This window comes from Genypterus blacodes, unplaced genomic scaffold, assembly GCF_046128005.1.
Source record: "Genypterus blacodes isolate CSIRO-AG114 ecotype Tasmania unplaced genomic scaffold, CSIRO-AGI_Gbla_v1 ptg000038l_1, whole genome shotgun sequence".
Lineage (NCBI taxonomy): Eukaryota > Metazoa > Chordata > Actinopteri > Ophidiiformes > Ophidiidae > Genypterus > Genypterus blacodes.
This window is the reverse complement of record NW_027466851.1, coordinates 595,001-620,000: the sequence shown is the minus strand read 5'-3', so window position 1 is coordinate 620,000 and position 25,000 is coordinate 595,001. Positions and strand designations below refer to the sequence as shown.

Here is a 25,000-nt window from a genome sequence, read left to right as displayed (position 1 = left end):
TAGAATGAATATAAATAAAACACTCTTCAGTCCCTGTTTGTTGCTGTGTATCGGAACAGTTTGATCAATAAAGAAGTTATGGAACATTAGCCTTCAGCTACAGTTAGCTGACAACGTTTGACTCAATTATACTTCACTTGTTGAAAAACAGATCAGAACCTTAATGTTAAACATTAATGATGTAAAAATGTGTGTGAGTGAACTTGTGTGTGTGTTATTCTTTCCTCCAGAGAATAAACACCAACATATCATTGGTCCTTCCCTATCATGTGATACCAACATGTCTAGTATCTAGTAATACGGTGGTATGGATGTAAATTCAGGTTGCGTAACCCTGAACCAGAACCCTGACACTAAACTGTACTGACTGTCTTTGGTCACTTCCCAGAGGGTTCTTCCCCGCCCCTCCTCCATCTTCTTCTGTATTGGCTGCAGACTTGCCTTCTTGTGGAGTCTTAGGTGGGGAAATAATAAAGCAGCACACACTTGATTAAAGGAAGTGAGACATTCTCACCAAAATAAAGAGAAAACAAAAATGAAGTATTGCAGGAGCCTGCTGCTCTGTTGTGGTTTGAAAGTCTTCACTACTGCCCCTTTGGGCAAGGCTTTCCAGGGTTCAAGGCCCTGAAATGGGATTTAAAAGTTTAGAGAAAACCACTTCCTGTACACAAACCCTTAAAAAGGTGAAAAAGCTCTCCCTCTCTGTCACACACACGCATGCACGCACGTAGGCACACAGACTTGTGAGCCTAAACTCAAGAAGAAATATTTATAAAGCACCAAATCACAACAAAAGGGATCTAAAGGCACTTTTCACATAAAGCAGCTCTAGACTGAACTCTTATACAGATTTGCATCCATCCACCTGTACAACATCAAACATCTAGGAATGCTCTAGTTATGCTCTTAGCTGTTGGTTTAGGAAGGAAATGCGCTTACGATTTCTTGTGACCTGAAGTTCTTTTATCTACCTTTGTTGAACACACTTATTGTAAGTCGCTTTGGGTTAGGGTCTGCTAAATGATCGTAATGTAATGTACGTAATGTAATCTAAGAGAAGAAGAATGTTTTTTTAGCGTTTTAAGTGGAGGAACGCTTTAATTCAAACAATAAGAAGTAGTGACATTAGTATAAAACACTTCCACAGATGGAGTGTGCGTGCGTGCGTGCGTGCGTGCGTGCGTGCGTGCGTGCGTGCGTGCGTGCGTGCGTGCGTGTGGCCTACAGATCACACAGTCACTGAGGAACCGTCCTTCCAGAACCCAAACCCAGCATACAGAGTGTGAGTGAATGTGGTGGTGAAGGTGTGAAGGTGGATCAGTTTGTCAGAGACGCTGTAGAAGGACAGAGTGCCAGCAGGACAGTCCACATACACTCCTACTGTGTCAGGGACAGAGGGGGACACAGCGACACTGAGGGACGTGTCTCTGTTATTGTGATGGACAAAGTAACCACCATGATCAGAGCAGCTCAGACTCCAGGACTGATTATTTCCTCCAAACCGGCAGGCAGCACTGTCTCCTTTCCTTCTGATTTCTCTGTAACTCACTGATATATTAACGCATCCTCTCCACTCCACCTCCCAGTAACAGCGATCAGTCAGACCATTTCTACACAGCAGCTGAGCCCAGTGATCAAACCGCTCTGGATGATAAGGATGTGGCTGCTCCTCTATCACATATGTCACCTTCCTGTTGTCGTGAGACAGTTTGAGTCCTCTGTTCACTGTGTTTGGGTCCAGTTCCAGTTTACAAAAATCTGATGGACAGAAAAAGACACAAACAGCAGAAGCTCATCATGCAACACAGCATTTATTATTAACTCATTATTCACGACTGCAATTTGTATTCTGACTCACTGTCACTTTTCTACTGACACGTTTTATGAAAATATAAATCAATATAAATCAATAACTTTAAACATCAGATAAAAATAAGAACAAAACTTATTTTATTCCCCTGTTTTATAAAAGTATATTTTCAGAAAACAACAAAGTTTCTAAAAAAAATCATCAACAACAATTTCTGAGTTTGTGTTGAATCAGAGTCCAGTTCATGAAGTGAGGGATTGTGAGCCAATGAGAAGTCCCTGCACTTGACAGTGAGTCTGTTCAAAACAACCCAACTGAACAACTGTCAATTCGTATCTGTGCCCATAGGGAGGCAGTGGCTCAGTGGGTAGAGCCTCCGCATGGGAACCGGAGGGTTGCCGGTTCGAGCTCTACCTGCCAAGGTGCCCCTGAGCAAGGCACCGAACCCTCAATTGCTCCCCCCTCTGCAAAGGGTGGTAATGTTATGTAAGTCGCTTTGGATAAAAGCGTCTGCCAAATGCTCGAATGCTGACTTAATCAAAGTCAAATCAAACTTACAAAACGCCATACTAGCTTTGATCGACTGCTGTCCACCATGATCCATCCTACAGGGAGACACACAGACACAACAGCAGCAGTTATTGATTAGGAGAAGGAGTTTTTAAAAACCTTCAACCAACCAGTCTGTCCACACCTGAGAGTGTCCAGTCTGTGAATTGTGTCCTTACCTGAGAGTCTCTAGTCTCCAGTGTGGACTCCCCAGTCCAGCAGACAGCAGCTTCTCTCCTGTGTCTCCTGGATGGTTGTAGCTCAGGTCCAGCTCTCTCAGATGGGAGGGGTTGGAGCTCAGAGCTGAGGCCAGAGAAGCACAGCCTTCCTGTGTGATCATACAAGCTGACAGCCTGAGGGCACGCACGCACGCACGCACACACACACACACACACACACAAGAACACACGTTTGGTGAAACATGGAGCTGGTTTGAGGAGTTGTTGGCTATGTCCCCGTAATGCACCTAATATTTAGCTTTAAATGCAACAATTGACTTGTCTTTTCATTTGATCCTTTCACATCTCAGTTTACTGGCATCATGTCAGCAGTAACATCCCACAGGTTTAAAGTATATTCACTCACATCTACCTGCATATAAAACTACATTTAAATGGTGACAGACACAAACAGTTGAGTCCTGACCTGAGAGTCTCTAGTTTACAGTGTGGACTCTCCAGTCCAGCAGACAGCAGCTTCACTCCTGAATCCTGCAGGTTGTTGTTACTCAGGTCCAGGTCTCTCAGACTGGAGGATTGAGAGCTCAGGACTGAGGACAGAGCTTCACAGCTTCTCCAGGAAAGATTACAGCCACTGAGTCTGAAAAGAAATGTAATTGTTGTTCCATAGATTTGTGTGTGTAAACTGTGTGTGATCTTTGTGTGATCTAAACACTTACAGAGTTTTCCTGGAGGCTTTGACCACTGGCAGCAACCTGAGAAGAGTCTCGTCTGAAGCAGAGTATTTGCTCAAGTCAAACACATCCAGATCTTCCTCTGATGACAGTAAGATGAAGACCAGAGTAGACCACTGAGCAGGAGACAGTGTGTATGTGAAGAGACGTCCTGATCTCAGGTACTGTTGGATCTCCTCCACTAGAGAAAGATCCTTCAGCTCACTCAGACAGTGGAACAGGTTCATGCTTCTCTCTGCAGAGAGATTCTTACCGATCTTTTTCTGGATGTACTGGACTGTTTCCTGATTGGTCTCTGAGCTACTTCCTGTATGGCTCTGGAGGCCCCGTAAGAGAATCTGATTGGTCTGCAGTGAATGGCCCAAGAGGAAACGAAGAAACAAGTCCAGGTGACCATTTGGACTCTTTAAGGCCTCGTCCACAGCACTCTGGTGGAGATGTCTTAGTTTAGGTTTGTCTCTTGATAGTTTGGACCACCAGGAGGTTGGTTGACCTTCAGAGAGCAGATTGACTCCAGAGGTGATGAATGTCAGATGGACATAAAGAGCAGCCAGAAACTCCTGGACGCTCAGATGGACGAAGCAGAACACCTGGTCCTGGTACAGTCCCCTCTCCTCTTTAAAGACCTGTGTGAACACTCCTGAGTACACTGAGGCTGCTGTGATGTTGATGCCACACTCTGTCAGGTCTGATTCATAGAAGATCAGGTTTCCTTTCTGCAGCTGATCAAAAGCCAGTTTTCCCAGAGAAACAATCATCTCCCTGCTCTTTTTACTCCAGAGTGGATCTGTCTCTGCTCCTCCATCATACTTGATGTTCTTCAGTTTGGTCTGAACCAGCAGGAAGTGGATGTACATCTCAGTCAGGGTCTTGGGTAGCTCTCCTCTCTCTCTGGTCTTCATCATGTCCTCCAGAACTGTAGCAGTGATCCAGCAGAAGACTGGGATGTGGCACATGATGTGGAGGCTTCGTGAGGTCTTCATGTGGGAGATGATGCTGTTGGCCTTCTTCTCATCTCTGAATCTCTTCCTGAAGTACTCCTCCTTCTGAGGGTCAGTGAACCCTCTGACCTCTGTCACCATGTCAACGCTCTCAGCAGGGATCTGATTGGCTGCTGCAGGTCTTGTGGTGATCCAGAGGCGAGCAGATGGAAGCAGCTTCCCCCTGATGAGGTTTGTCAGCAGAACATCCACTGAGGTAGACTCTCTAACATCAGTCAGGATCGCACTGGTGTGGAAGTCCAGAGGAAGTCGACACTCATCCAGACCATCGAGGATAAAGACAACCTGGAAGTCTTCAAAGCTGCAGATTCCTTCTTCTTTGGTCTCAGTAAAGAAGTGATGAAGAAGCTCCACCAAGCTGAACTTTCTCCCTCTCAGCACATTCAGCTCTCTGAAGGTGAATGGAAAGGTGAGCTGGATGTGCTGGTTGGCTTTGCCTTCAGCCCAGTCCAGAGTGAACTTCTGTGTTAAGAGGGTTTTCCCGATGCCAGCCACGCCCTTTGTCACCAGTGTTCTGATTGGCTGATCTCTTCCAGGTGAGGCTTTAAAGATGTCTTCACATCTGATAGTTGTTTCTGGTCCCTGTTGTTTCCTTGATGCTGCTTCAATCTGTCTGACCTCATGTTCATCATTGACCCCTCCAGCCCCTCCCTCTGTGATGTAGAGCTCTGTGTAGATCTCATTCAGAGGGGTTTGCTTTCCTGCTTTAGCGACCCCCTCACACACACTCTGGAACTTCTGCTTTAGCTTAGATTTCAGTTTACGTTGGCACAGTGGAGCAACACTTTCTGATGAACAGACAATGGGGAGGGAAAAAAAGGTGAAGAAAAGATAAACTAAAGTGTAAAAAAGCATCAGAAATTAACATCTTCAGGCAGAAAAGTTTGTCATTAGAGCAGTAAACTAAAGGAGTACACACTACTTGTTTTCATTTCAATGTCCCTCTTCTCCCAGTTTAGATGTGATCAGCTCTCCTGCTCTACTTGTTGTTGAAGCTTGGACTTGGGAGGATGTAAACACAAGCAGACACTGAGACAGACTTGACCAGTAGGAGGCGCCAGTGCTGTAACAAGGACACGAGCTGAAGAAACATGTCTGGGGGCTGAACCCTGGTCTCTGGTGGAGGAGGAGAGATGTTTCCTTTGAACCTCCAGGCACCATAATCAGCCTCCTTACTCACTTTATTTAACTGCACTTTGACTTCAGGATCACTTGGCTCAAACTTCTAACTACAGCTATTAGAAACCACTTTGTACCTTTAATGGTAAATGAATATAAATGTACTTTTCAGTATTAAATGTTTGTTTGAGTGTGTGTAGTTAGTAAGTGTACAGATTCCTCTTTCCACCATGTTAAAGCTGTTAAATGGTCTTACTGCTGTGCAGAGAGTCAGCCAGCTCCGTCTGCTTCATTATCCTCAGGAAGTTCACTGTGATCTTCACTAACGCATCTCTGCTCCTCCTCAGCTCTTCATCCTCACCAGCCAACACCTCCTCATCTTCACTCTGACTCCCTAAGCATTCTGGGTAATATGGACTCAGAACCTTCTGAAAGCTCTTCAGCTCATTCTTCACAAACTTGATAATGTTCTCCTCAAGCAGCTGGAACAGAAACATACAGGAATTAAACATCAAGAATAAAACTAAATGAATCATGACATCATCTGCATAGACTGACAGCCACTGGTCTGAACGTTTATATGAGTTGTGTATGAGTTCATATGTAACTGATGTAAACGCTGTTGATTCTTTACAGACCATAAATATGAGGTCAACATCTGTTTGATGCTGCTGGGCCGACAGAAACCTGGAACCTTCTGGATCCTGCTGGTTCACTCTGTGGGGAAAACACACTGGATACATTTACCAGGTGGGGAACAGTGTGTGTTGAGATGAACAGTTTTGCCATCAAGTGCAGTCATAAATCATCACAGTCAAACCAGCTTAAAAGAGTTTAAGAGCTAAACTCCACTGGCTCCTGCTGGCACTGCCTGAGTGTGTTTACATGTGTGTGTGGCTAGCACTAGCACTAGCACTTTAAGGGGAGGACTGTGTTGTTTCAGGTCAATAAAGGCGCCATGTTACCATAAATGTTAGCATTCATGTTTCATCAACAAAAGTACATAAATGTACATCAGAGCTCTGAGAGTCTGACATAGAAACAGCACCTTCCAGTCCTTACCTTAGGCCAGCAGGGGGCGCTACACCTTCACATGCAAGAGGTTTGAGCATAGAGTGATCACTCTTCATGGACACACAGCTGGGGAAAGCAGAGTCTGCCCTCTGCTGGTGAATCCTGCTACAAACACAGGACAGAATGTTCACATGAATGCACAAACTGAGCCAAGCTGCATTTTACATCAAAAACTACAGATCTATAGATTAGTCACATCCATCAACATGATCAATATTAAACTCTGTATCCAGGTTTGAACATGTAACTGTTTTATCATTTAAAGTAATATGTTCAACATTCAAGCAAAGTCTGTGTGTTCTCTAAACATCAACACACACACCAGAATGTAAATCTGTTCATATGTAACGGGTAAATAAATTAAGTTTATAAATAATGAAGTTACATAAATAACATATAGGATTATATCCTACAGAAATGGGTCGGGACATTTTTATTTTGAAATTTGTGTACGTTAGTTTCATTGTGGGAACGTCTTCTGTCTGCTGCAGATGGGCTGGGCAGAGATACGGTCTGCAATAAATGTCATTAAAAGTCTTATTTTTATTGTATTGCATATGCTACAAATATATATATCCGATTATTAATAAGTATTATAGATAAACTGCCCTATACAGCGTATTTGTGTGATGTTTTACATTATCTTGTAACTTTTATTTGGTCTCGTATTTTCGTTTGCCCTTGAAGCACATTTGCATCATATTGATGACCAAGTTTTGTTGTTAAGTTTTTTTTGTTATCCACATGGCTGATTCTCTACCCAAACCAGCTGAATAAGCGTCTTTTGTGTGAACATTTACAAAATGTTGATATCCAACGCTCACATTTTGTATCAGAATGCACTTCAATTCAGCAACATAAGCTTGTTTTTTTCTGTATACATTTTCAGTGTCAAGCTCACACTAATAAATTCACATCATATTAATCTCGTAAAAAACAAACAAACAATATTATATATTTTTCTATTTTCCAAAACAATACCTTTCATATTTCACATTTTCATTCTGTCCACATATCACTGTCACAATTTCCCTTCACATTCCCTGTAATTCAGGGAATTCCCTGTAGTTCCAATATCATCTGTACTTGAGATGACAAAGAGTGTGCTACTATTTTCATGAGGAATTAAAATAGTGTTGGAACGTTCTTGAAGTGAAGCACGTTCTCTGTCATACAGTTTTGTAATGTTTTCTTCAGAGTGTTTTCCTGTGTGGAAGAACACACACTGTATTGAGAGCCTGGGTGGAGCTGCTTTTTTCTTCCAACTGAACTGTTGGATGCACAGCCCTCCTGTCTTTGAAGGTTTTTTGTGGACCCTGCTCGACATCACAGCTTAATTCTGCAAATTCTGCCTTTATGTTGTCACAATTGTTAAAATGCACTCATCTTATCGCGCACTGCTCTGTACCTGCAGAAGACCGAGACCATCCTATCATTCTGTCTTGTATTAAGTTGCAGAAAAAATGAAAACGGCCCACGGACGGGAGCCGGCTCCCACCGTTCACCTAAAAGAGATGATATGGGAACTAAAGGGAATTCTTCGAGCCGGTGCGACACATGATGCCCTGCTAGCGGCCGGAAAGTCCCGTGAAAAGTTGCCGTGGACTTTAGGTAAGTGGCGCTCCACAGACGCGTTCGCAACGCAAATGAGACACGAACACACTTGCCACTTTCGTAATTTGTTGCCTTTTATCGAGGCTGTTTTCGGTGTCACGTAACTGGACTGACAGCTGATTGGCTTATAATAGTTTTGTGACAAAGGAGGCGGGGTCTTTATGAATTTGATTGGATAGAAATTTAAACAGCTTTATCAAGTGACGATGTCAAATGTACGTCTTTGAACCTTTCGGCGAACGACTCGGAAACGCTTTGCGATGTCTCGAGCGACGTGTTGGCGTCGCTCGAGAACTTGTCAGCTCCGAACGTCAAATCTACATTACGTTTAGCAGACGCTTTTATCCAAAGCGACTTCCAATTATTGCAGGGCAGCCATTATTCGGCGCCCTGGAGCAGTTGGGGGTTCGGTGCCTTGCTCAGGGGCAGCTCGGCAGTGCCCTGGAGGCAAACTGTCAACTCACCAGCTACCAGTCCACTAAATTGGTCCATACGGGACTCGAACCGGCGACCCTCGCTGGAGCCGCGGGTTGCCGACCCCTGACCAATTGGCATAATTAGCATGCTATTCTAGAATGGTTTCTTCCTAAAATCGTAATGCTGCAGTACCCTTTATAGCCACAAGGGGTTTAGTATTTATTTCCTCACAGGTTCATAACTAAAAATCGATGAAGTGTTTTGTTGTTGCAAGGTGTCCAATTTGATTTATATATTAATATTTTAATGTACTTTTCGATAAAGATTAGAAACATTATTAATTAGAATTAGAATAAATACAATTTGCTTAAATACTTATTGTAGTGTAAATGTGTTAAATGAGCAGAAATAACATCTACTGCTGCAGGCAGACCAAGTTTTGTATTTTGCCATCTGAATATTATTTCCTGACCCATACAGGCAAATCAATCCCTCTTCATCCCGTCTATGACTTCATCAATTGCCAGAAACACAAAGCAGATCACACATACACAGAATATGTTTGTGTTCCAACATGACATATATGATTCCCTCTCTAACATGGAGACATGCTGTGTGTGTTTATACCACAGATTAATGTAACATGTTGATGTCAGTAAACACTTACTGATCAGTGGTGGGCGGAGCTTTAAACTCAGCGTATCGACCCATAGAGCGATCACTCTTCATGGACACACAGCTGGGGAAAGCAGAGTCTGCCCTCTGCGGGTGAATCCTGGTTAGATTAGTAACATCCATCAATATTATTATACAGATCAATATTAAACTCTGTATTCAGGTTTGAACATATAACTGTTTTATTATCTAAAATAATATGTTCCATGGAAACAAAGCAAAGTCTGTGTGTTCTCTAAACATCAACACACACCAGTATGTAAATCTGTACATACACAGAATATGTTTGTGTTCCCACATGACATATATGATTCCCTCTCTAACATGGAGACATGCTGTGTGTGTTTATACCACAGATTGATGTGACATGTAAATGTCGGTAAACACTTACAGCTGATCAGTGGTGGGCGGAGCTTTAAACTCAGCGTATCGACCCATAGAGCGATCACTCTTCATGGACACACAGCTGGGCTCAGGTCCATGTGGAGGTTCAGGTTCAGGTTCAGGTTCAGGTTCAGGTTCAGGTTCAGGTCTCGGCTGATGGCCCCTGGTGGACAGAGGCGTCATTTCACTTTATTTTCAGTCAAAGACACAACCGTCTCCTCCCAAACCAAACACAGACTGTTGACCAGCAGGAAGTTACTCTTATGACCGTTCTAGAGCAACTTTCTGCTGAGAAAATGTGACATTTCAGACACTCTGGAATTAAAACTCAATGTCAAAATGTTGTTCATGTCCATTGTTCCAATTTTTCAACAATTCCAACAACTGTATAAACAGCAAACTGAAGGCATGAAGAACACAAGTAAACAAACAAATGATACCTTTTCATGGTGGAGATAATCTGCTGCTTCACTGGAGAAAGAGAGAGAGAGAGAGAGAGAAAGAGAGAGAGAGAGAGAGAGAGAGAGAGAGAGAAAGAGAGAGAGAGAGAGAGAGATAATTATTCAGCGAATCAGATCAATCACTTTGTTAATCAAACATTGATCACATTACAAATCAATCAACTGAGGCTCAAACTCACACTGTGTCAGTTTTCCTCTGCTCGTCTTCCTCAACTGAACACTTTCACTTACTCACTATTTCATATCTTGAATTCAGTGTCTGAAGTCCAGAGTGTGTGTTTATCCGACACCTGTGTGTGTGTGTGTGTGTGTGTCAAATCAAATTTAACTGTAGCCCAATAAACAAAGTCTCAAATGTCTTCACATGCCCTCAGCAGCAGACTGACCTGAGCAGCCCAGAGACCTGCAGGAACCAGGGACAACCAGAAAACCTTCATTGAGAAGGAGAAGAAGAAAGAAGAGATTCAGAGTCTCCACCAACGGCCAACAGAAACTGCACAACAATACAACATGATGAATAAAATGAGTCCTGGGAGAGACAGAGAGAGAAAGCGAGAGGGAGAGAGAGAGAGAAGGAGCTATAGAGAGAGAGCGAAAAAGGGGGAGAGACAGACAGAGAAAGAGGGGGAGGGAAGACGAGACAGGAGGAGAGCTATAGATAGAAAGAAAGAGCGAGAGGGGGAGACAGAAAGGAAGAGGTTGGGAGAGAGAGAGAAGGAGTGACAGCGACTGACTTCACTCACACTCACCAGCTCAGGCTCAGCTCAGGCTCAGCTCAGCTCTATCTAAACTTAAGTTAGAGCAGCTCATCTCTCTCCTGTTTTCACTGTTTAACTGCAGTTTAATCACATTGTAGAGAAAATAAACTTTTTTATTCTGGATTTAAAGATCACATGACAGTGCAGGAAGTTTGTTCCAGAGAAAAGAAGCATCGATGAGAACGCTCTATTATATCTAGTCAACGTTTAGTCTTTGCTTTATGTGTGTGTGTGTGTGCGTGTGTGCGCGTGCGTGTGTGTTGTACCCCTGAAATGGGAAGAAATAATCACGAAGTGAATTCAAGTGGTGTTTCCTCATCGAGGGATTTACTAGAATCAATTCAAGAGTGTACATTCAACACTGACAGTCAAACTTCCCACACCACATTCCCATGCAGTCTGCGCTGGACTAACGTGACATGATCGGTTTTCACCCGGACATAGGAAAGCATCACAAAACTTAGCCTAACGTCTCCTACATAGTTGTTTACAACAAAAACTCGTTCTCAACAGTTGTTACAAACTCTTCACATTTTGGACTAGCGGCATCATTGGATTACCTGAAATAATCACAAAGGGATATCAAGTGGTGCGAAGGGATATCAAGTGGTGCGCCCCATCGCGATCTCCGGTGGAGTAAGTGGGCGGAAGGTCATGTGTGTGTGTGTACTTAATGGTTTTATTGCAGTGTCTACAGTCCAGAGGGCGTGGGTGTGTGTGTGTGTGTGTGTATTTTATGGTTTTATTTCAGTGTCAGAAGTCCAGAGGATGTGTGTCCGGTGTGTGTGTCTGAGTGTGTGTGTATGTGTGTAGTTATACACTTTGAGTATGTGTAAATGGGTGTGAATGTGTGTGTATACCTGTGTGTGTGTATGTATCTGTCTGTGTAAGTTTGTAGGTGTGTAGGTGTGTGTATATGTACAGTATATGTCACTTCACCTCAATGAGGCAACAGACACTTTGCACACAGGGGTACTTCAAGATTTGGTGCTTGGACCCCTTCTCTTTTCCCGCCAGAAGACTGTACAGTCTCAGTACGGATATCAGCACACCCCACTAATATTTCAGCCTGGATGAAAGACCGTCATCTTCATCTCAACCTATCAACCTTGTCATCACAGTCAATAATTATAAACAACCACCAATCAGTATCAAACTTAATCCCCCAAAGTCTGCCAGGAACTTGGGTGTCATGATTGATAACCGACTCACCTTCAACTCACTCATGTCGCTTCAGTTTCTGGGTCATGCAGATTTGTCCTCTACAAAATCATGAACATTAGTAGTAATTAGAACAGTATGTGGTGCTGCTTCTGGTTCAGGCTCTTGGCATTCTGACGCCTTGACTGCTGCAATGCCTCACTGGCAGGTCTACCTGAATTACCGGGTAGTGAGAGGAGTTGGTTTTAGTTTACAGCGGGGGTCTCCAACCTTTTTTCCTCTGAGAGCTTATTTGACAAAATAAAAGTGGCCGAGAGATAATCATGCTTTACATTATTAGTAACATTTATTCACATGGCTGATTCTCCACCCAAACCAGCTGAATAAGCATCTTTTGTGTGAACATTTACAAAAACACTCACATTTTGTCTCAAAAACATCTTCAATTCTGCAACATGAGTTTGTTTTTTCTGTATACTTTTTCCCTTTACTTATTTTACTATTTTACCTATACCATTTCACATTTTAAGTTCGCTCTTATGGAGTTCCTTTACGTTCTGTTCGTAGCCTGCTAGCAGCCGGAAAGTCCCGTGAAAAGTTGCTGGGGACTTTGGCAAAGTGGCTCTCGACAGACGCGCTCGCACCGCAAATGAGACACACACACAGTCTTAAAGATTTTTTACGAATGAAAAAAAAAATCAATTCTTATCTCAGGGCCCTTGAGAATTGTGTTGTTGTCATTTGTTGATATTAGATAACTGTCACAAAAGTCAAAACCCATGCTTTCACAAAGGTAGAATAAAACGCTTTGGCTATAGAAGGTTAGAGGAACAGCCCAGGCCACGTGTGCTGAATTCATAGTACCCTATTACCCCCTAGAACACTATGCTCCCACAATGCAGGCATACTTGTGGTTCCTAGTCCAAAAGTATAATGGGAAGCAGAGCCTTCAGTTATCAGGCACCCTTCATTTGTGTGGAACCATCTCCCAGGTTTGGTCTGAGGGGCAGACAGGAGGATTCAAACCTTCCTTTTTGATAAAGCTTGGTAAGTAAGTAGGTAAGTAAGTTATAGTCACCTTGTATCAGCCCCTAGTTATGCTGCTATAAGCCTAGACTGCTTGGGGAATTCCCATAATGCACTGATCCTAAACTCAATAGTTTAAAGAAGAAAATAATTCAATGCAACTTCATTTAAATAGCACCAAATCACAACAAAAGTGATCTTGAAGCACTTTTCACATAGAACAGCTCTAGACCAAACTCTTTAACAGGTTTGCATCCATCCACCTGTACAAGATCAAACATCCCAGAGAAGAAGAAATATTTTTTACTGGAGGAACGCTTTAAATCAAACAATAAGTAGAAGTGACAACCCTATACAATGACTTTGGAGGGCAGAGCCTATTGGAAGGGAAAGAAGATGGGAGAGATGCCGCTGGCTCACAGATGGTGCAGGGGCGATAACCTGTAAAGGTGTGCCAGTTTTGATCATCCTGTCCTAGATTGCATAAACAGATATCTGAGGAGGATGTGTTAGTTCAGTTCTAGCAGGAGGTCAAACTGATCATTATCATCAGCTTATCAGATGCTTCAGAAATGACACTGAAACACCCACAGACGGAATGTGTGTGTGTCCTACAGATCACACAGGGTCACTGAGGAACCATCTAACCCCCAGAGCCCAAACCCAGCATGAAGAGTGTGAGTGAATGTGGTGGTGAAGGTGTGGAGGTGGATCAGTTTGTCAGAGACGCTGTAGAAGGACAGAGTGCCAGCAGGACAGTCCACATACACTCCTACTCTGTGAGGGACAGACGGGGACACAGCGACACCGAGGGATGTGCGCCTGTAACTGTGCCAGACAGAGTAACCACGCCGATCAGAGCAGCTCAGACTCCAGGACTGATTATTTCCTCCAAACCAGCAGTCATCACCGTCTCCTTTCCTGTTGATTTCTCTGTAACTCACTGATATATCAACGCCTCCTTTCCACTCGACCTCCCAATAACAGCGACCAGTCAGACTATTTTAACACAGCAGCTGAGGACAGGAATCAAACCTCTCTGGATGATTGGGATGTGGCTGCAGCTGTGCTACATGTGTCACCATCCTGTTGTCAGACAATTTGAGTCTTCTGTTTGCTGTGTTTGGGTCCAGTTTCAGTTCACAAACATCTGATGGACAGAAAAAGACACAAACAGCAGCAGTTTATCATCAAACACAGCTGCTGCCTTTATTATTCACTCATTTATTTACTACTGCACTTTGTACTCTAACTTACTGTAACTTTCTACTGACATGTTTGGTATGAAAATATAAATTAATAACAAGCCTTTCTTTGGTCTCATCATTACAAATATCAGATTCCTCCCTCATTCCTCCATCCTCATTTGGTGCATGAGTTCCATCATGTTCATTTTGATAGACCAGGTGGTTCGCCACGAGGCTGTCGTTTGAGGAAGGCGGGTGGTACAAAGAAAGAGGTTTGTCTCTGTCCTCCTCCCTAGTCTTTTCCCCTTTGTTTGTTCGTTTGCTTTTGTGTGTTTATCTCTGCCTGGCTTGCCCTCGCTACCTGGTTCCTGGTTTCCCACCAGTCCACTGCACACCTGTGCATCATCAGCTGCAATGGAGCTCCACCAGCTCCAGTATTTAAACCCTGGTTCAATCTCTGATTCTTTGCCAGATCGTTATGTCACACTTTATGTCACCTGAATAAGTGAGTCCTCCTTCTGTGCTTTGTGTGTTTTAATTCTCATTGCTTTACTTACTTACTACCGCTGCTCAGACCACTACGCTTTCTCCGCAACTCCCGACCTTGGTTTCCCGGCACTTCTCCAGCCAGTCACAAATATTTCCACGGTTCAGTTAAAGAATATTCATGCTGACTAATCAAATAATTTCCTCAATAAAATATGAATAATTTTCTCTTTGAATTGTGTGTGGATGAAATTATGCAGTAGCAACAGAGTTTGTCCGTTGAATCGAAGTTGAATCAATCTTACATTTCTTCAGACCAGCTTTGATCCTCTGCTGTCCACCATGATCCATCCTGCAGGAAGACACAGATTAGGAAAAGGAGTTTTGAAAAATCTTCAACCATCAAGGTGTCTGTCCACACCTGAGAGTGTCCAGTCTGTTAGTTGTGTCCTTACCTGAGAGTCTCCAGTCTCAGTGTGGACACTCCAGTCCAGCAGACAGCAGCTTCTCTCCTGCGTCTCCTGGATGGTTGTAGCTCAGGTCCAGCTCTCTCAGATGGGAGGGGTTGGAGCTCAGAGCTGAGGCCAGAGAAGTACAGCCTTCCTGTGTGATCATACAAGCTGACAGCCTGGGAACACGCACACACACACACACACACACACACACACACACAATCTCAGTTTGTGTAAATTGGAGTTTGGTGAAACATGGAGCTGGTTTGTAGAGTTGTTGGATATGTTCCCATAATGCACCTTGATGCTGATATTTTGATTTGAATGTAAAGAAACTTTTGACTTTATGATCCATGTTGTGTTTTCATTTGATCCTTTCACATGTGAGTTTACTGGCATCATGTCAGCAGTAACATCCTACAGCACAGGTGTCAAACTCAAGGCCCGCGGGCCGAATCCGGTCCGCCACGTCATTTTATGTGGCCCGCGAGAGCAACAAAATAGAATTAAAGTCTTTGCCGCTTTTAAGCGAATATTTCCCATAAACCACAATGCATGTCGAAGTGACGGCATCGCGCCACTAAAATGCAGCGTTTTCACATCAGCGTATGATCTTCTCAAATCGATCTTGCTCTCGCCAGCTTTCCACAGCAGTATCCAAATCGCTCTTTTAAGTTCATTTCCAGCTTGGTACTTTTCAGTAAATTCTGCATGTTTGTTCTGGAAATGTCTTTGAACATTTTGCCCTTTACTTCTCTTATTTATTATAACTTCTATTTAATTTCTCTCCATATAGCAAGCACATTATTATTATTTATTATTACCTCTCTCCTGTATTGTTGTCAGTGAAAGCAAATTGTAACTGTCCAGGCAGATTCAAACTCTCTATGTTCCTCCAAGACTTTTTTGGAGTTATCCACGGCTAGAGAGTCAGTTCTGTTCACATTTCTACACAGATGTGGGAATGTTTGTACATTTAAGCTAAAATTTAACTTGTTTTACTTAAGAAAGGGAAAACTTGAGTTGTCCATTACATCCATGTATGGGTTATTATGCTATGATTTTACTAATCCGGCCCACTTGAGTTTAAATTGGGCTGAATGTGGCCCCGAACTAAAATGAGTTTGACACCCCTGTCCTACAGATTTAATGTATATTCACTCACATCAACCTGCATATAAAACTACATTTAAGCTGAGTCCTGACCTGAGAGTCTCCAGTTTACAGTGTGGACTCTCCAGTACAGCAGACAGCAGCTCCACTCCCGAATCCTGCAGGTCATTGTTACTCAGGTCCAGGTCTCTCAGACTACAGGACTGGAAGCTGAGGATTGAGGACAGAGCTGCACAGCTTCTCCAGGACAGATTACAGCCACTGAGCCTGAAAAGAAATGTCATTTTGTTTAATAGATTTGTGTGTGTGAACTGTGTGTGATCTTTATGTGATCTGAACACCTACAGAGTTTTCCTGGAGGCTTTGACCACTGGCAGCAGCCTGAGAAGAGCTTCCTCTGAGGCAGAGTATTTGCTCAAGTCAAACACATCCAGATCTTCCTCTGATGACAGTAAGATAAAGGCCAGAGCAGACCACTGAGCAGGAGACAGTTTGTCTGTGAAGAGACGTCCTGAGCTCAGGGACTGTTGGATCTCCTCCACTAGAGAAAGATCCTTCAGCTCACTCAGACAGTGGAACAGGTTGATGCTTCTCTCTACTGAGAGATTCTGACTGATCTTCTTCTTGATGTACTGGACTGTGTCATCTTTGCTCTTTGAACTACTTTCTGTTTGTTTCAGGAGGCCCCGTAAGAGAGTCTGATTAGTCTGTAGGGAAAGGCCAAAGAGGAAACGAAGAAACAAGTCCAGGTGTCCATTTGGACTCTGTAAGGCCTCGTCCACAGCACTCTGATGGAGACGTCTTAGTGTAGGTTTCTCTCTTGATAGTTTGGACCACATGGATGTTGGTTGATCTTCAGACAGCAGATTGACTCCAGAGGTGATGAATGTCAGATGGACATAAAGAGCAGCCAGAAACTCCTGGACGCTCAGATGGACGAAGCAGAACACCTGGTCCTGGTACAGTCCCCTCTCCTCTTTAAAGACCTGTGGGAACACTCCTGAGTACACTGAGGTTGCTGTGATGTCGATGCCACACTCTGCCAGGTCTGATTCATAGAAGATCAGATTTCCTTTCTGCAGCTGATCAAAAGCCAGTTTTCCCAGAGCCTCCATCATCTCCCCGTCTCTGCTCCTCCATCATACTTGATGTTCTTCAGTTTCTTCTGAACCAGCAGGAAGTGGATGTACATCTCAGTCAGGGTCTTGGGCAGCTCTCCTCTCTCTCTGGTCTTCAGCACGTCCTCCAGAACTGTAGCAGTGATCCAGCAGAAGCCTGGGATGTGGCACATGATGTGGAGGCTTCGTGAGGTATTGATGTGGGAGATGATGCTGTTGGCCTGCTCATCATCTCTGAGTCTCTTTCTGAAGTACTTCTCCTTCCGAGGGTCAGTGAACCCTCTGACCTCTGTCATCATGTCAACGCTCTCAGCAGGGATCTGATTGGCTGCTGCGGGTCTTGTGGTGATCCAGAGGCGAGCAGATGGAAGCAGCTTCCCCCTGATGAGGTTTGTCAGCAGAACATCCACTGAGGTAGACTCTCTAACATCAGTCAGGATCTCACCTTTGTGGAAGTCCAGAGCAAGCCGACACTCATCCAGACCGTCGAGGATGAAGACGACCTGGAAGTCTTCAAAGCTGCAGATTCCTTCTTCTTTGGTCTCAGTAAAGAAGTGATGAAGAAGCTCCACCAAGCTGAACTTTCTCCCTCTCAGCACATTCAGCTCTCTGAAGGTGAATGGAAAGGTGAACTGGATGTGCTGGTTGGCTTTGCCTTCAGCCCAGTCCAGAGTGAACTTCTGTGTTAAGAGGGTTTTCCCGATGCCAGCCACGCCCTTTGTCACCAGTGTTCTGATTGGCTGATCTCTTCCAGGTGAGGCTTTAAAGATGTCTTCACATCTGATCGTTGTTTCTGCTCCCTGTGGTTTCCTGGATGTTGCTTCAATCTGTCTGACCTCATGTTCATCATTGACCCCTCCAGCCCCTCCCTCTGTGATGTAGAGCTCTGTGTAGATCTCATTCAGAGGGGTTTGCTTTCCTGCTTTAGCGACCCCCTCAAACACACACTGGAACTTCTGCTTCAGCTTAGATTTCAGTTTACGTTGGCACAGTGCAGTAACACTTCCTGGATGAAGAGACAATGGGGAGGGAAACATGGTGAAGACAAGATAAACTTAAGTGTAAAAAAGCATCAGAATTGAACATTTAGGAGGAGGAAAGTTCGTCATTAGAGCAGTAAACTAAAGGAGTAACACACTACTTGTTTTTCATTTCCATGTCTTCCTCTACCAGTTTAGATGTGATCAGCTCTCCTGCACTACTTGTTGACTTTTAGACTTGGGAGGATATAAACACAAGCAGATGCTGACACAGACAAAGAAAGAGAAATGTGTCTGTGGGGGCTGAACCCTGGTCTCTGGTGGAGGAGGAGAGATGTTTCCTCTGAGCCTCCAGGCACCATAATCAGCCTCCTAACTCACTTTATTTCACTGCAATTTGACTTCAGGATCACTTGGCTCAAACTTCTAACTACAGCTATTAGAAACCACTTTGTACCTTTAATGGTAAATGAATATAAATGTACTTTTCAGTACTAAATGTGTGTTTGAGTGTGTGTAGTTAGTAAGTGTACAGATTCCTCTTTCCGCCATGTTAAAGCTGTTAAATGGTCTTACTGCTGTGCAGAGTCAGCCAGCTCCGTCTGCTTCATCCTCCTCAGGAAGTTCACTGTGATCTTCACAAATCCGTCTCTGCTCCTCCTCTGCTCTTCATCCTCACCAGCCAACACCTCCTCATCCTCACTCTGACTCTCTAGGCATTCTGGGTTATATGGACTCTTCTGAAATCTCTTCAGCTCGTTCTTCACAAACTTGATAATGTTCTCCTCAAGCAGCTGGAACAGAAACATACAGGAATTAAACATCAAGAATAAAACTAAATGAATCATGACATCATCAGCATAGACTGACAGCCACTGGTCTGAACGTTTATATGAGTTGTGTATGAGTTCATATGTAACTGAAGTAAACGCTGTTGATTCTTTACAGACCAGAAATATGAGGTCAACATCTGTTTGATGCTGCTGGTCCGACAGAAACCTGGAACCTTCTGGATCCTGCTGGTTCACTCTGTGGAGAAAACACACTGGATACATTTACCAGGTTGGAACAGTGTGTGTTGAGATGAACAGTTTTGCCATCAAGTGCAGTCATAAGTCATCACAGTCAAACCATCTTAAAAGAGTTTAAGAGCTAAACTCCACTGGCTCCTGCTGGCACTGCCTGAGTGTGTTTACATGTGTGTGTGGCTAACCAGCACTTTAAAGCTGAGGACTGTGTTGTTTCAGGTCAATAAAGGCGCCATGTTACCATAAATGTTAGCATTCATGTTTGGCGATCGACCGGTCGCGAAGGTAATGTGGGTAGATAGCATGGCATTGAAAAAAGTTAGCCTATCGTTAAAAGTATCGGCAACTGCACCGGCATCGTACTGCAGTACTTACCGTAGTGCTGGCACACTGGGCGGTGCCGGCGCGGCATACTCGGGGCACACACGTTTTGTTGTAGCCCACTGAATATTATTTCCTGACCCATTCAGGCAATTAAATCCCTCTTCATCCCGTCTATGACTTCATCAATTGCCAGAAACACAAAGCAGATCACACATACACAGAATATGTTTGTGTTCCAACATGACATACTGTATATGATTCCCTCTCTAACATGGAGACATGCTGTGTGTGTTTATACCACAGTGCCATGTTAATGTCAGTAAACACTTACTGATCAGTGGTGGGCGGAGCTTTAAACTCAGTGTAACGATACATAGTGTGATCACTCTTCATGGACACACAGCTGGGAAAAGCAGAGTCTGCCCTCTGCTGGTGAATCCTGGTTAGATTAGTAACATCCATCAATATTATTATACAGATCAATGTTAAACTCTGTATCCAGGTTTGAACATATAACTGTTTTATTATCTAAAATACTATGTTCCATGGAAACAAAGCAAAGTCTGTGTGTTCTCTAAACATCAACACACACCAGTATGTAAATCTGTACATACACAGAATATGTTTGTGTTCCAACATGACATATATGATTCTCTCTCTAACATGGAGACATGCTGTGTGTGTTTATACCACAGATTGATGTGACATGTTAATGTCAGGAAACACTTACTGATCAGTGGTGGGCAGAGCTTTAAACTTAATGTCTCGATCTTGAGAGCGATGACTCTTCATGGACACACAGCTGGGCTCAGGTCCATGTGGAGGTTCAGGTTCAGGTCTCTGTCGATGGCTCCTGGTGGACAGAGGCGTCTTTTCACTTCATTTTCACTCAGTCAAAGATGCAACTGTCTCCTCCCAAACCAAACACAGACTGTTGACCAGCAGGAAGTTGCTCTAGTTGACAGCTGTCAAATCAGTTTTAATGTGAAACATCACATGTACAGTAAACAAACAAACAAATGATACCTTTTCATGTTGGAGATAATCTGCTGCTTCACTGGAGAGAGAGAGAGAGAGAGAGAGAGAAAGAGAGAGAGAGTGAGAGAGAGAGAGAGACACTCACACACATGAATTTTTTCTTTGTCGCCTTACAATGAAGATAATATTTCAGCCAATCAGATCAATCACTGTGTTAATCAAACATTGATCACGTTACAAATTAATCAAATGAAGTTCAAACTCACACTGCGTCAGTCTTCCTCTGCTCCTCTTCCTCAACTGAACACTTTAACTCACTCACTATTTCATGTCTTGAATTCAGTGTCTGAAGTCCAGAGGGTGTGTGTGTGTGTGTGTGTGTGTGTGTGTGTGTGTGTGTGTGTGTGTGTGTGTGTGTGTGTGTGTGTGTGTGTGTGTCAAATCAAATCAGATCAAATGTATCTGTAGCCCAATAAACAAAGTCTCAAAGGTCTTCACATGCCCTCATCAGCAGACTGACCTGAGCAGCCCAGAGAACAACAACCTTTATGGAGAAGGAGAAGAAGAAAGAAGGAGGAGATATTCAGAGAGAGATTCACTCTACACCAAAGGCCCACAGACACTACACAAGAACACAACAAAAGATGGACAAGATGAATAAAATGAGTCCTGAAATCTCTCCAAATGTCCACATGGTAGTTTGAAGTGGAAGTTGTTGAGCCAGCAGTTCTGTGGACACCAACATGTTCTCTCAACTGGCTGGCAAACCTCCAATGAAGCGTCAGTCTGAAAAGATAGTGAAAATTTGTGTGTGTGTGGGGTGTGATTCTCTTCTTCTGTTTTTGTAGTACAGTGTTTTGAATGTGATTGTGTGCAGCTGGTCATTAATCCTCTCCTGTCACAACCATACTAACAGCGATGCTATTTTAGTTTGCACTCATTAATCTCTCCTGTGATGCTGCACGGTGCCATGGAGCCATCATGTCGTCTCTTAACTCCCCTCTGATTGGCTGTACGATGTTGTTGTTATGTCTTCCAAGCGCGAGTGTGTACGGGTATGAAGCGTGTTGTGTCTGCACATGCAGGGTTTGGGTCCTGTGCTCCAGGCTGCAAACGTCACAGAGCAACAAACAAACATCAAAACGTCACAGGATCACACATGAACCTTTAAGGATCATCATTCCATCGGCTGTAATTTGATTAGAATCGGGATGGCGTGGATGCGTTCCCATAGTAACGTAGTCTCAGGTCATCTGTAGGCCTCAGAGTGAAGAATATGACGCGCACTGTTTTAGACAAATGTGACAGTCAACATCCAATGTTCGCTGTTACCAATCAAACTGACGCGTGAGTCATTTATATTACGGAAATTTTAGTAACACATCTCATTTCAGACGAGGTGGAGCGAGATCAAACGTTACAAGCCGCTGTGTGAACTTCCTGCTTCCTGCGCCCTGCGGTCTTTTCTATAAAGAAAGATGAAACTACCAAAGGAGTCATGGCGCAGCTTGTTTACAGTTTGTCTTCAACATCAAAATCTGAAAATAACATCAGCAAAATCAAGCCACAGAACGGCATTATGGGAACTAACCAGACCGACCTGCTCTCCCATTACATGCATTTATATGACTGCTCACCGTCAGCACCCCGGCAGGTTTGTGTTCGCCTGCTGTGTGACACTGGAGCACGGGGCGTTGGAAAGGGAGAAGGTTCCTGTCCTTACCTGGATGGCCATGAGAGCTGCTTCCTCCTGGTGGACGGAGCTATGTGAGGCCTTCAGCTGAGAGTTTTCCCCCACTGTGGTGAAGGTGGAGCTCACGGCAGCATTTTTGAAAACAACTTTGAACAGATTACACTTTGCTTTACAATGCTACACTTTTGAAATGTTCTCCTGAAACTGAGTCTGAAACTATGATATCTGTCATAAGGAGGTCGTCCTTCTCTGCACAGATAAGGATTACACCGTCACACATGTTGGTTGTGCAAACATCTCCTAAAAGATCCACATGATGGGGATCAGGCAGGCAAGCAGATAGGCTGATTATTCAGAGAAAAGGACGACTTGTATGCAGGGATGAAACCAAGCTGCAGGTCAGACCGGTGCTCTGTTTCAGAGCCATTCAACGCTCAGCACCTCTGCAGGGCGGCGCATGATGGAGGATGCAGCACACACACCTGCACACAGGCTCACAATCACCGCCCATTGAGTTGAGTCCAACATCATATCTCTCCTTCCTTCCGTGTTGTTTTGCATCTAAATGGCGCCATCTAGTGTTCATGTGCTGTACTCTGGCTGGGCTTTGTCGTCCTTGTGATTCTCCAGTTACAGATCTGGAACATTCTCAGTGAAGATGGTTCAGTCCGTCTTGATCTATCAGCAGAATCTAAAGTGAAACTCTCCAAACATGTATTAGTGTCTTAACTTCAGCTCAGATTTGGACCTGGAAGTCCCCTTAATTATCCTCAATTTCTTCCCCATACAGATTCTATTTCAAATCCTTCAAAAGCACTTTATTTTATTTGATTCAAGGCAGCAATATCAGAGGAAACTCCATGAATACGTTCCAACAAACTCCTTTACAGAACATGAAATAGTTAAACATTGAATGAATGCAACACCTCTCAGATCTTTCTTTACATGGCTCAGGACTTTCCAATCAACCCTCTGCACCCTATGAACATGTAATGATGTGAATATAAAGTGTAAACACAGTAGACAGATCCTGTGAGGCTTCCCCTGCAGCAGATCTCTGATTGGGCCTTTAAACCAGGCTCAGCTTTGCATTGGAGCAAATCAGTCTCAGCTCGTATTGTGGTGCGAGCGTCCACACGCTCTCACTGCACCGCAGAGTCTGACCTACTTGGGTCTCAGGTGGTTGAATACTTTGTTTCTTAGTACTTGGCTTCTTGCATTATTAACGACCTGCTGTGTGAGCGGAAGACTGGAGTTGAATTCAAACTTGGAGTTCAGCTCCTTTAAACAAAGTTACAGGCATTCTGGATCCTGGAGGTGTTTGGTTCACAGCCCACAGGATGGAACCTGAAACATCAGGAGCTTTAACGAGTACGAGGTGAGTTTACTGAGACACACAGAGGCCTGCAGGGAGCCGGACAGACACACGGACACATACAAATGAGTCACGGTGATGATCAAAGAGGAAGACTTTAAATATGAGACGTATGTTTAAATATCAATCACCGTGATGAAGCACCTCAGTGACTCACTCCTACAGATATTGAAGCACCGACTATATGATCTATACTGAAGGTGTGTGTGTGTGTGTGTGTGTGTGTGTGTGTGTGACCTTAGTGAGTAACACTTCTGTACTGGGAGATGGCTGCATTAAAGTCTTCACCGTCTGCTGCCGTGTGGTAAGACTGGGCGACCTTGATGGAGCTCATTAGCATAAAGAAGCCCATCGGGTCCTACACGCTGTGTGTGTGTGTGTGAGGCTGCTTCCTGAGCCCTTGTATCATAAAAACCCAAAGAATCAAAGAGGATTATACAGCTGCCACGTTCAGTTGTGAAATGAGGAAGAGCAGATTCTATAGAAGTGAACAGGAAGTCAAACAGAGGAAGGTCAGAGAGGAAACAAAGGACCAGCTGGAATGAAAAGTCGGTTTTAGTCGCTGATAAAGTGTAACTGTGCAAATAATGAGACCAGAACATCTGAATATTGAACATTAATCTGCTTACGGGAGACGTTTCTGTCCAATAAGGAGCTTTCCCTTCCTGCGTGTTAAAGCAGCACTCTGTAACGTTCTGACCTGCAGAGCTTCTCTTCACACTGACCTTCACTCATGACAGATGTGGGCGTGTCCCATCGGTCAGGACGTGTGTGTGGGATCCTGCTGCTCTGAAACAAACCAGTGACATCATCGTTTAACCACATGCTGCTCTTAATGTTTACGTTCCAGCTTTGATGCTTCAGTGGCTACGACTCTTCTTCTTCTTCTTCTTCTTCTTCTTCTTCTTCTTCTTCTTCTTCTGTCTCATCAGTTCTGCTGCCTGAAGGCGTTCTCTCATCCCAGCGGTCTAAAGCTCTGAATGATTCGTCTGCCTAGTCCAACCCAACGTTTCAGTTAGAGCAAGAAATGGACCTGAGTGAATCCAGAGCCACAGCCGGTTGTTGGTCAGTTATCTTCTCCACATTGACCTCTGACCTCCCTGCTTTGCATCACAACGCTGAGAGCATGGGAGCTAAAGACAGACACGTCCTCTTGTCATAGCCCGACGTGAAGACGAGTCAAAGCAACAAGACGGCAACATCAGCGTGGCGTCCTTCAGGTCCAGCTGGAGGGATGAGAGTCGTGTGTCTGTGCCCCCCCTCTGCCCCCCCGCTGTCTGAATATTGAAGTCACCTCTTCCTCC

The 25,000-nt window shown here is 44.0% G+C and overlaps 1 protein-coding gene, 1 long non-coding RNA gene and 2 pseudogenes across 3 annotated transcripts in view; all 4 read right to left on the bottom strand.

Annotated features, from left to right (window-relative positions):
* Positions 1-9,256, bottom strand: part of LOC142996604 (NLR family CARD domain-containing protein 3-like) — a 20,267-nt gene extending 11,011 nt beyond the window's left edge. Inside the window, exons 1-8 of one of the 2 annotated variants that reach the window (XM_076147575.1) lie at positions 9,165-9,256; positions 6,031-6,109; positions 5,649-5,874; positions 3,258-5,061; positions 3,005-3,178; positions 2,539-2,712; positions 2,369-2,415; positions 1,229-1,758 (exon numbers count right to left, since the gene is read on the bottom strand). In XM_076147575.1, the coding sequence (XP_076003690.1) occupies positions 1,229-1,758; positions 2,369-2,415; positions 2,539-2,712; positions 3,005-3,178; positions 3,258-5,061; positions 5,649-5,874; positions 6,031-6,109; positions 9,165-9,226 (3,096 nt within the window). In that variant the 5' untranslated portion in view covers positions 9,227-9,256. Of the gene's footprint in view, positions 1-1,228; positions 1,759-2,368; positions 2,416-2,538; positions 2,713-3,004; positions 3,179-3,257; positions 5,062-5,648; positions 5,875-6,030; positions 6,110-9,164 lie in introns of those variants that run through there. The other variant, XM_076147574.1, reaches the window with a different exon arrangement.
* Positions 9,257-13,474: 4,218 nt separating this feature from the next.
* On the bottom strand, positions 13,475-15,067 carry LOC142996609 (neoverrucotoxin subunit alpha-like; annotated as a pseudogene).
* A 1,474-nt stretch (positions 15,068-16,541) lies between these two features.
* Positions 16,542-19,107, bottom strand: LOC142996548 (protein NLRC3-like; annotated as a pseudogene).
* A 1,295-nt stretch (positions 19,108-20,402) lies between these two features.
* Positions 20,403-21,503, bottom strand: LOC142996585 (uncharacterized). The gene is made up of 3 exons (XR_012961769.1): positions 20,895-21,503; positions 20,677-20,707; positions 20,403-20,503 (listed from the first exon to the last, which is right to left on the bottom strand). It is a non-coding gene; the product is annotated as an uncharacterized LOC142996585 (long non-coding RNA).
* Between the last annotated feature and the right edge of the window lie 3,497 nt (positions 21,504-25,000).